The sequence below is a fragment of the Lineus longissimus genome, chromosome 6, assembly GCF_910592395.1.
Source record: "Lineus longissimus chromosome 6, tnLinLong1.2, whole genome shotgun sequence".
Lineage (NCBI taxonomy): Eukaryota > Metazoa > Nemertea > Pilidiophora > Heteronemertea > Lineidae > Lineus > Lineus longissimus.
Genome location: NC_088313.1, coordinates 18,945,269 through 18,957,974, shown reverse-complemented (window position 1 = coordinate 18,957,974; position 12,706 = coordinate 18,945,269). Strand labels below are relative to the sequence as shown.

General features: G+C 39.5%; 1 protein-coding gene across 20 annotated transcripts in view; it reads left to right on the top strand.

The window, feature by feature from the left end:
- The window catches only part of LOC135489069 (Kv channel-interacting protein 1-like), a 180,506-nt gene that overhangs the window by 150,804 nt on the left and 16,996 nt on the right, over positions 1 to 12,706 (top strand). For 17 of the 20 annotated variants that reach the window (XM_064774194.1, XM_064774191.1, XM_064774193.1 and 14 more), the window contains 2 exons: positions 2,913 to 2,982; positions 5,947 to 5,967. In XM_064774194.1, the coding sequence (XP_064630264.1) occupies positions 2,913 to 2,982; positions 5,947 to 5,967 (91 nt within the window). The remainder of the gene's footprint in view (positions 1 to 2,912; positions 2,983 to 5,946; positions 5,968 to 12,706) is intronic. The other 3 variants (XM_064774192.1, XM_064774196.1, XM_064774201.1) reach the window with 1 other exon arrangement.

The window sequence follows — 12,706 nt, the reverse complement described above, 5'->3', positions numbered from 1 at the left end:
ATCCCAAATTGAGTTGAACAGTCCAATCAAGCCCTAAATCACTCGCAATTCAGCGCCATCCCCATGACAGTACTCCCGCCCTTTCTTTAGCTTAAACAGTGGCGTGTTAGCCACATCATTCACATTCTGGTCATTGGTCCCAATCCTGTAGCACGGAGATGAGAAGAATGGTAATCAAGCACTAACTTTGAGCGGTGGAGATTGGGAGATAAGGTTGAGCGAGTCGAGCAGACTTGTTGCATTATTTAAGAGGCTATTGGCATTGGTAAGTAAATGGAGGGGTACTTTAGGAGCTCGTGTAATCAAATATTAACCACAGTGGTCCTCACCATCTCAGGCTGGTGACAGGGTTTCAAGCAATGTTGCCTTTAAATTATATTTTGACTGTGCAGGCAATGTTTATTTCCATTTGTTTGTGACAAGAAAAAGCAATACAGACTATTGGTGAAGGCGTTTAATACATTGATTTCCATTGTCACAAGTGTTGCATCCGATTCGTTTTAATAATCAGACAAAAGTGTGCTACGTGACATATCAAAAGACCATTTCAGGACTTCTTGCCATATCTAGACCAGATCAGCACTGCGTGACATATCTAGATCAGCATTCTGCAAAACCTGACGATGGCATAGTGACCAGCATCATATGTATTCATCCAGAATGCTAAGTCATGTCGTGATCATCTCATTCCTATCACCTTCCCATGACATTCATAAGATATATCACAGCGCTAAGAATATCACTGGGGTTTCCGTTGTTTTGACCATAAAGCCTTTTAACGTACGAGTAACTAGGCAACTGGCTTGTCGCTAACGTAACAAATGGAATGAGAAGTATGACGTTGATTGTCTATAAAAATCACCGCTGCTGATAAGAGGACACGCATATTGCCGGTTAGTTTGATATCAATGGTGGGTATATTGTTTGTGTTTGCTCTATACTGTTCCAATACTGACATAGGTGGGGGATGATTGTGGCCGGTAGATTTAGGACTCATCCTAATGCAAAAAAGGATTGGCTCTCCTTGATATGAGCACTTGCTAAATGAGAATGGTGCATATTGAACAAGATCATAGAACCCATCTTGAAAATTAGCAACTGAGGTCACAATACCCTTCATTCTCAATATTCCAGTAAACGTTTAAGACCATAGAGACTATCCATGTTTTTAAGAAGGTTCTAAAGTTTCTGACGGCGCTGGAGTCCCCCTGAACCTCAGTCACTTAGTTAGTTTGTATTTGATATCTATCAAATTGTCTGTCCCCTGCTGGAAAACAGTGCCTTCCCTGAGCACTTCTGTATCATAAAGTTTCCTACGCCGTGCCAATATTGCGTATTGTGTTTTATAGATTATAGTACCACGACACTCTCCTACTCGGAAAGAACTTTTATTGATCTGACTGGTACCGATACAGGGAATATTTTAATGGATATTATTGATAATTGTAACCAAGTCAATATGAACTTCATTAGGCTCTGGTACTTAAAATGGCAGCATGTATTGACAGTTCATCTTGTGACTGATTGGTGGGCTGATGGGGGAATGATGGTGGCAGGCAAACAAATTCTTACTCTGTAATCACCAATCAAAGTGTCTGTTGCATGCCGAAACTATTAGGTGCCAATTGGCCTTGAGCAAATGTATTTGGCCATAGTGAAAGAGGAGACCATTTCCTGGTGTAGTGTTTAAATTTCCATTCATCCCAAACCTTATGAGGACAAAGTCACAACCAGAATGCTGCAGGAGATTACTTTAATCCAAGTGGTCTTGCTTCAGCATCTCTCAATGTGCGGTCGTTCCGCTCCTTGGGCATTTGATGGATCTGGAACATAAGCAATCCAACATCTACACCCATCCAGAAAAAAAACAATATTCCGGTCTGGCAAGCGCATAACATATTAGGTGCTACCATACTATGACCATCAATATATTTCATTGAATTGATTGTAGAATGATGTTTTCCGCAATGAAATGTCATAACCTACTTGATGAATGAGGGAAACATTTCTTTCTGCATCTTGTGGCGTGGAAATTTGACAAATTAATCTCGTGGCTGTGTTCTTCTATAGAATGCGTAACACCAGTCTTTGATTTATCGCGTGTTTAGCAATTTAGCTTGCACAATTTTCATGGAGCACTACTTTACAAATTTGATATTTTTCGTGGCTCATTCTTCATCACTTCAGCTACTATACCATAAAATCTCTAAGACTTGATGGAAAATCAGAGACTTGTCTTTAAGTGTTATTGGTATGAACTCGAGTTCAGATGTCTTGAGATGAGACGACTGAAGTCGATATAGTTTCTTCATTATCTGCACCATGGAACGCATATGTAGAGCTGTTTGTCAATCCAGCTATTGTTAAAACTAAAGCAACGTTGCCTATGATTGCATCCTGGCATGTTATTGGCATCAGCAAACTTACACCCCTTCATAGCGCTACCTGTTATATAGTAGTTCCTAAGGGAACAAAAGAGTTGATGTTGAGATCAATACTACACCGCCCACTCACGAATCGTTCTCTTTGTGTTGTCGATATTTCGTGACGCTTGAATGTGATGACATGGTTCAGGAGGGCTCGCTGTTGAACAAACCTTTATCAATTTCCAACACATGCTCACCGGGTTTGAACACCGCTAAATGCAGATTGTTGTTTTTCGCATCTCAAATATCCATTGAGAGTCATGAAGCAGATGCCATGATACATTTCTGGTGTAGCAGCAGGTGGTTCAAGAACCAGAAAAACTAGAAATAAGCTAGCATTGTCCATCACATTTTGTGATTTGCGAAAATGTTCTTTCCTAACCTTAAACCAGTCAAACTCCCATATTCGTTTTACCCTTCTACCACATGACATTGCATCAAAAAACGATTTATTTCCCTTACATTTTTCTTGCTCTGTCGTTTCAGGAATGTCCTACAGGGATAGTGGACGAGGAAACATTCAAAGAAATTTATTCCCAATTTTTCCCGCAGGGAGGTACGTATCATATGTGATCAGCATGATCTGTTGCCGTATTTCATTACCGGTTTCACTTCAATATGTTTCCTCCACAGAATGACGGTCTGATTGCGTGGCACAAAGGATTCCAAATTGTTGAGAGAGGAAAAGATGACAAATGATGAAAATCTGTTGGAGTCCGCATCACTGATAATATTATCACTTTTAGGAAAGATACCTTTAGTTGCGTGGTCAAAATGTTTAAATGGCTTCATTGTCTGTTCCCCTCTCGGGTGTGTCTCTGTGCTCATGATATTATGGGTCAATTTCAATCTTTCCACCAGTGTCGACCTGTGCGCTGCAATTCTGGCTTAAAAGGAGTTACACAGACATCATCAATGTTTTGTCGAAGGAACGAATCTTCAAGACAGTGGTCAACACTATAGTCAATACTACTTACATAATAACTGGACTATCCAGACAAGTCCATCAGCCTCAGTTCAACTAGAATATCCAGACATAGCCCATCAGCCCGATATCAACTGGACTATCACATCAAGAATTTGCTTTGGACGTTACTATAAGTTTAGTTACCAAGCACAGTATGTCTGAATCTCTCAAGGCATGTTGCCCTAATTGATAGACCTATAGGTTTCGATGAGCGTTTTGACGGAGTTTTCATTCTTCTTATTATCTAAATAATTGTTCCAAACAGGCCTACCTTCTGTCACTCTGGTCACATTCCTCTGTGAATTGATATACCGGTACCGTGAAAGGTGTTATTACTACCTCATGCTTAAAGATAAAATCTACAGGGTACCCATGATCCTTTTCTCCAATCTTACATTTGAATTTTAAAAAACATTTTACGATGTTTCCTGAATAGTCCTCTACCAAAGACATCTTTTTCTAAGGTCCCTTTCGTGATGTTTGTATCCACTGCCGAAGTTAACTTACCAGTCAAATGAACCACATAGACTCATTCATCAAAGCTTCTCTGATTCATCTTTTAAAATTGGATGTTATTGAGAAAGCAATCAAAAAACTGACACCATTTATCGATGAATTCATTTATATTTATACTTTGTTCAACTTCATAGGCATCATAAATCTTATTAGAAAAATCACGTTTGACCGCTTCAAACCTCGTTCTCTGCAACTTCTAGCTTATTCAACTAAACTGAAGATATGTGTGATCTCTTGTCAATTCCTTTACATGTACCTACATTTAGATGCTGGTAATACCTGGTTTCACTGCTTCTAGACTAGCCACACCAGGACCTTGATGTGCTTCCTCCTTGGTGGCTGAAATATTGGTGGAAGTTCAAGGCGAATGATTCTCAGATACTAGCTTGGTATTAAATATCAGTCCTCCCGGGTTGATCTGGCTTGGATTTCTTTTCATATCAGTTCTAATCCCTGGAAGTTGCCGTGGTGCATGGCCATTTCTGTTCAAAGAGGCATCCATGGCAACACAACAGCTGTCTTTGTATTGGAAAGAGTTTTTAGGCATTTGGCTTTATCATAATCTTTCAGTGCCATTTTTCAGAGTGAATTATAAGGCCATTGTGTTTTTATGAATAAACTCTGAGTTGAACAGTCCATATTTCTCCGCGTTTTTTCTTAAAGGCGTCTCCATGTCTCATTCAAAGGACGAACATTGATATTGAAATATGGCAATAGGTGTATGTTAGTTTTTTGTACCCTGTTTTGTGGTCCGTGTTTAGATTTTTGGCACTCTCAGCAGTCAGAGGTAAGGTATAAAGATGGTGTATACTTTGTACGTTCATCTTGGATCATCTCGAAAAGGATAGCTGTTACAAAATTGTACGCCCAGTGAAGATGAAAAATTATTCAGCACACTGTGAGCCAGTAAGCATTTTTGAAACTGAGCAAAGGTATTGGCTACAAATTCACAATTACATGTAGACAGATAAAATCATAAAAATTATATTTCTGAATGAAAACATTTATCCTTTGCATTCGTACTCTGCTTGGCCAACTTTTTTTTTTCATCAACCGGATCTTAAGCATTTCATCTCCATTAGCAAAGCCGAAATTGCGTTTGAAATAGGTTCACGTTGATCTATAAATTGCGTGATCCATTAAAATAGCTCTTGGACTCCCATTTGCACATTGTCGATCCTCGTTAACCATGTAAACTGGCTGTGGTACCAGTCCTGATAGTGGCTGGGTGTATACGACATTTAAAAAACTCATCTCCAAATATATGATGTTACTCCTGGACGAAGTCAAGAAAATGCCTTTAACCAATAAAACAAAATAGACGGATGCCTGAAAAAAATGCAAATGCTTTGAACCTGGAGTAATGAACCATTTGATTATTGCCATTACTCTTCGACTGATTTGCCTATTTCATGTTTCACTTTGACTGGCTTTCAGTTCATGGTTATTAAACCAACCTTTTTTTCCGATACTTTATGATTATGACTGGCAGTTAATTTGTGGCTTATCAACTCTAGTGAAAGCAAATGTATTAATTCTTGGTAAAAATGATGATCGAAATTGGACCAACAGTGTAATATATTCAGTCAGAAGGTGTAGCCAGAATGGACTGGTATAAATACTTCTGTTTGGTTATAGAGGCTCTTGAAATTGTGAGGAAAGATTCTGCGAATAAAATTATAAAATGTGACGTGAACATTTTTTTTTTTTTTATGGCAACATGTAATATTCAATAACTAGGAAGATGTAAGTGGACAATTCACTGGGAAGATGTACTAACATTACCTTTTGAGCAACATTCCACCCATTCATGTTGCTAAGCACATTAAGCTATTTCACATCATCGAGGATAGATGGGATTCTCTAGTCTAGATTAGATTCTCAAATCTTTCTATCGGTATCATGCATTTAGCCATTACTGCATTGACACCCAGCATGCAAGATTTGCTTGAACCAAAACTCATTTTGTACCGAATCGTTTTATGCTTTTTATTTTGTATTCAACTTTTGACATTTTTATTTGTTCTTACAAACTAGGTAAATTCACTGGGAACTCAGGTGATGTAGCGTTTCTTTCATTGAACTATTAGTCTAACCCTCAATGCTCACCCTGGAAAAATAAAATAACTAATTAGCAGTTGCAAGAACTCCGGCAGGGATAGTATAGCAAGTACTAGCAACGAAATACAGTAGAGCCTTTCTATAGGGACATCCTTGGACAGACAAATTCGAAATGATTCAGGTAGTGCCTGGCCTAAATCATGAGTGTAATTCCCTGATAAACTTGGCTTCAATCACAGCTTAATGCTCTTACTTTGCATACGTCGGCATGTGCTGCTGCTATTAGCAAAAAGACTTTTTCCAGGGTGATCTTTAGGTAGTCTGATAACCTGAACAAAATAATGAAAGAGGAGTCAGAATGTTCACAAAGCTAGAAGTTGTTTGTAAAATGAATCATGGAAGTTGTCTGTAGCCCTGGTTCACAAGAAGAGCGTGATGTATGGACGACTGGCCACAGGACTTTCCCTACCATATGTCAGCCTAGTCATTAGTACTCTGCTTTGCATGTGGTTCAAATGCATGCTATTCCGTGTGAAAAAGCCTTTTGATTTGACCCAGAATTGCCACATACTAGATTGCTTACTGCGATATAACTCTCCAAATCTAACCTCTCTTATCCGTTCCCCTCTTGACCTATACCCAAGCTTTGGACTCGATCAGTTGCCTCTCAAAACCAGGCCACAGCCATTCATCAGTAAAGCTTGTGTTTGAACGATCTGCTGATACGGGCCACTTGAGGCACCGACCGATAGAGCAGTTGTTAAAGGTCTTATCCGTTCGTTGACAATTTGAAAATTAAACTCAAAAACGGTAATTGCTGGGTTGCACCAACACAATTATCTCGTTTGCTTCCATCTCGCTTTAAGCTACATTGTACAGCTTGATCATGTCTTAAACTTTAGTTGGTGGTTTCCATGTTGCCTTATATCCGGCCAAACACTACCCCTGTGATATGATCCCCTCCCCTCCCCTTCCTCATTCAGTCACCGTCATCAACCCTTTATGTTTAGCTTGGCAGATGTTAGTATAGCAATACATTCCCGATATGTATGGTCGTCACAGGACCGGTGAAAACTAGATGTGAAGAACTAGAGTTTTGTATACAGACTTTGTCCATGATATAAGTAGAAATGCAAAAAGCCCAAACTCTTGAATCAAAAGCTGTTAGTGCAAAACTTCTATAAATTTTGTCATTTCATCTCTTATTAATCTAAACTAAACTATAGTGAATAACCAAAAGTCTTATGTTGTTTCTGTATTCTATTGGTCCTCTTTGGTTCAGCAGCTAAATCATTACTAATACCCCTTCCCTGCTGACAACTTCATTGAATATTTAACATAACGGATTCGACATCTGTGTCATCAGAATATACCTGGTGGCTTTTGCTGAATTTCCTCGATTGAACTCTGTCATTGTTTGATATTCTCTCAACTCAAGCTTGATAAAGATACTACCAAGTCTTCTCCAGGTAGAGGTATACATCTGAGCAGTCCCTTGAAACCTGAGATTGCTTCTAAAAGCTATGGCAACAGTTGTGAACAAGCACTTTTAGAGAGACCTCCGTCAGTGTAAAGAAATTTTTAAAAGAAGCCAAATGCCAACTTTAAGTCAGGATATGGAATAAATTGATTCGCCATTTTGGAAACAACGAATGGTGTAATGGTTGCCCCATACTTCATGACCAAGAGTTATGCATCCTTATCTTTATTCTTAATAGCATGGGCATATGATAATGTCACAAGTCATCACCAAGGTGCGTAATATATGCCTTTTGGTGTACAATTCTTCTAAAAGGTGTACAACAGCTCGTATACCAATAAAAGGGGACAGCATATCAGTTCCCATGGCGACAAATGTACAAATGCAATCCTGACTAAGCTTAGCTCCAAGGAAGATATATCTTGGTTAAAGTTACTCCTGCGCGATCTGGGGATTATTTCTTCTTTGTCTGGATGCTGTACAAAGCAAAGCGTAGGTTTACTTTTTTCCCAACAATCGTATATGTAATGTTATCTTTCTAAAGCCACTGATAGGTGATTTAGTAAAAGGGTTGGTATTGCCAGATCATGACAGTGGCAGTGGATTGTATCTTTTGTGTTTGGAACCTGACTCCAAGACATTATTGTCAACATTGCATTTTTCTTTACGTCTGTCAGGGATGTAATCGATATGTTGGCTAAGAGAGCCATACTATCAACATTGAAAGTGGTATTCTGATGTTTCTGGACAGGTTTGCGTCAGTTTCATCTCCCTCCCCCAAGTTTTTCCGATACGATAGTCTCGGGTAACTAGATATTATGAAGCAAGCACCCTATATTGTCCTACCCTGATATTATTGAAAAATGATGCAACCAAATGCTCTCTTTTTTAATTCATTGCAAATGTCAGCATCAATTCTGTCAGCAATCTGTAAAATTCATTGCTGATGAAATTAGCATCTCCATAATTTCTTATCCTTGATGTTCTTTATCATCGAGCTCCGTGGAATCAACAAAGTATCGTTCTGAGATATGCCAGCTCCAGTTTATCCATATTCAATGGCTGGTGTCTTAGATGATCTTCTATCGTGAAGATAATTGAAAATAATTGCCAATCAGATGTGGCTTTAAATTCAATCATTTCATAGATATGGTTATATTAGAATCTCGGCTGTTTTAGAAAAATAGCTGGTAATCCAGGCTTATTCTTCTTCATTCTGATTTCGGCCGTATTCCTTCTTCTGGCAACTCAAATATTATCTCCTTCAGAGGTGATCAACTTGGTGATACAAGTTATCCTTTAAGGCTATCTGTGATATTTTTTCAATTAAACCTGTTTTTACTTCCAAAATGATATATGTTTCTAATTGTACCAAACAAACAATATCTTTGTCATATCTCTTAATCAGATATCTCATTTTGCACTATTTGAATCAAAATTTCTGATATCACATAATTCATGCCTGTTGAATGGACCTTGTTTTCAAATATAGCGTTGTTTAAATGAAAATTGATGTCAGGCTTGAGTTGGTATGGTAGTGTACATGTATATCATTAATAAGCTCACATGATGAAGTTCCTACTAAGTGTCAACCAACTGTTCATTACTTATTCAGAGGTCTCCAATCTGATCATGGGTACCCTTAAAGGCGATATCACACAACCCACGTTTAAGCCTACATTTTTTAAATTTTCACCGACCGAGAAAGGAACCTTCTGATTTTCTATCAAAATCTCTGGTGCAGATCAGTTAGCTAGACTCAACCCACTGAAAATGTGGACAACGGGGTTCTATTCAGAATCTCGCAAATAGAAAATTTCATAGTAATGATTCGATGCAGCAATTACCTTTATAACGACTGAGGGAAATTGAGTGGCATTGAATGCTTGTGAAAAATTCACTTTGACTTGTTTTGTTCTTTTAGAGGTGCTTGGCATGTTGTTATGAATCGATGAATTTAGAAGCAACTTGCATCTGAATCAGTGAGTCGTTTGTGAGGAAAGTGTGCTCCCTCGTGTCAAAGGTCTCGCGAACTAACTGTCCCCTATTATTGTTGTTATTCATCCAGTTGATCGAAAGGGCTGTTTGTCTGGCTGTATATCCGCTTTAAAGAAATAGATCTTGTAAATCACTGTGGTGTAGTCTGTTGTCGAAAGATTCAAAATCTTTGTCCAAGTATTGAAGACTATGAAGCTTTCCTTGAGCCAGTCAGCATCTAAATAGCTATGACGTATCAGTTGGCCTACTATTACCCTCGTGACATTCTAAAACTATACTTGCTCTGACAGTCGAATATCTCTGTGTACCTATCTCACCATTTTATGCATAATGCAGGAATTTACCAGTTATGCCTTCTACTACAGATGCTGATGAAAATGTTATAGCCACTCTCAGTAACTCATGATAAATGGAGCATGGCACTGGTTTTTGCAAAGACTTTGACCTAATTGCATCCAGAAGTATTAAGGTAGCAGGAAGGGTTGGGCGTTTGTGGTTTCTGAGTCTGAGGGGGTTGGTGTCTGTTGACTGTGCTTTAAGAGAGACTAGGCATGGCGCCAGTCTCTCTTAAAGCACAGTCAACAGGCATTTGGTCTCAGTATTTGGGTTTTGATTGCCATGACTGTACCCCTGTAAAAGTCAGAGGAGGAGAAGTTTGGAATGATGAAATCATTGAAGAAGAAGAAATGTTATTATTGAGGAAAGCAAAATTTATTATGAGACTAGAAGGCAGTGTCCTGACTTGATTATTTTGAAAATGGCGGTCTGAACACATTAAAAGGTGGAACATGGCATTTTATCGACTTTGAAGTGTTCCGCAGTTAAAGGGAGACTATAGGCAGCAGCTAGGTAGGCAAGATAAAGTCATACAAATTTGCCAATAGGGGTCAGTCATATCTCTAGGCATGGCGCCAGTCTCTCTTAAAGCACAGTCAACAGGCATTTGGTCTTAGTATTTGGGTAAGTACAGAATCAAGGCAGCTCAGAGAGCAATGATTGAACGATGCTGTGGACAAGTCCAACAATACTGCATCAGTCACGACCAACTTCTCATCAGAAAGCGTCACCACCAGCATATTCAATGTTCAGTTCCAACCTGTACCAGTCCAATGCACGCCTGTCATGGTCAGCAGTGGTCAGCTTAGCGCGATATGGAACATTCTTCCGAAACTCAAGCGAGGGAAGTCTGCTCATTAGCCTATCTCGCGCACTGCTCCTTCTTGTCAAACATCGTAGTGAAATCGTGGTACAGTGGGGCGTCCTCGAGGATTGCAGCTGGTCGGACAGATGTGAGGTGGAATGTGGGCGGCTGCACTTCTTCGTTGATGTGCGATGGCAGATAGCACAGTTGTTGCGTTGCATGACAGCTGAAAGTGAATGTGATATCATAGAACTGAGGCGTATGCAATGAGACTATAGGTGAAGTAGAAGCAAGGAGTGAAATGGGCCATCTTCCAGTGACTATAATATACAGAGTAAGGGCACTGGGTGTTGTTAGATTCAGCATTGAATGTATTCCTCGTACAAGCGTGAATAGTGTGGACATACAGTGAGAGGTGAGAGACCCCTATTGACTACTTCTTGTAACTTTATCTTGGATATTATATTAGTATTGAACTTCTAGCCATGGAATATGAAGAAATTGAAGTTGTAGGCATGGAATATGAAAAATTATTCAACGGTGAAAGACATTATTCCATGAGGCTTTGCCGTGATCGCAAAGGACGCGACGCGATTGGTTCACATGCTAATGAGGTATGATAATGATAATTACCTCTATAATGCTACTTGGATAGCGACTGTGTCGTTCATTGCAACAGTGGTCTATGTAAATGTGTGCCTGCAATGTCAATGAAGTATGATGAGGTGATGACGATAGTGCAATTATTAAATATTGGCAAGAGATCATACTACAACATAGGTCTTGTTTTTGACAGATGACTGTGCGACATTCCCATTGGGTCTTGTGAGAGTCAGCGCTGCATGTATTCCTTGTACAAGCTTGAATAGTTGTGACGGACTTTGAGGGGTGAGAGACCCCTATCGGCTACTTCGTCTAACTTTATCTTGCCTACCTAGCTGCTAGCAATAGTGCCCCTTTATCAAGAGTGAAACCCACTGTGCGGGGCTTAGAAATTACCTTTATAATCCTAGTTGGATAACCACTGTGTAGATGATTTGAAGAGTGCTCTGTGGATGTGTGCCTGTAATGTCAATGAAAGTATCATGAGGTGATGACGATAGTGGAATGACGAAATATTGGAAAGAGATCTATTCCTAGAAGAACATATGTCCTGTTTTGACTAGGTGGTGCATTTTTTAAAATCAGCAGTGAGCACTGCGTGTAACATGGTGGAGGCAGCGGAGATAATAACTGTGTCGAAAGTATTGTTATAGGGCCTTCCCTAGGCCCATGGGGTTAAATTTACAATCCACGATTGAAAAGACGTAGTTTGATCGCATTCAACTATAAATCCATTGAACAGTTGTGTTCCTTTAGTCAACCGATGACCTTTTGTTGGGCCATGATCGGGGATTGTAAACTGTAAATGTATTATGGACTGGGAGACGGGGGAAACACAAGTGAAATAGACCAAAACAAGTGATTTTGGGGCTTTGGTTTAGACGCATGCCCCACATGTGCCATGCGGGATTATACGGTTCATGTGAACTTGTTGACATCTACATGATCTAGTGCTGTTATTGGTCATGTCATGGTACATGGTAGGCCTAATCATCATGGCTATATGTTTCAGGAAAAGCTCGGAGTAAAATGAACTGCCGATGAATAATGATGTTGTTCATGTTTACCATGTTTACTAGTACATAGCCATAGGGTATGCACTGGCCAGTGCACTTTCTGCACGTCGTCATGGTCATGTACGTGATACCTTGCATATTTTGTTTTTTGAATGCACATGCTTTTTGGGCAAAATCACTTGTACCAACACTAATGAATAATGTCTTCTTATCCCTATGACTCCATACACAGTGAGGGCATTGTCCCATTCCCATCAAATGGTAACTTATTGTACCGTATTAGGGTGGAAGCTGGGGAGCAAATACCTACCGTTGCACGCCTGTCATAATCAGCAGTGATGAGCTTAGCGCGATATGGAACATTCTTCAGAAACTCAAGCGAGGGAAGTCTGCTCATTAGCATATCTCGCGCACTGCTCCTTCTTGTCAAACATCGTAGTGAAATCGTAATGGAAAACGTCTGGCTTTGCGCCAGACGTTGAGACTAATAAGTGAAGA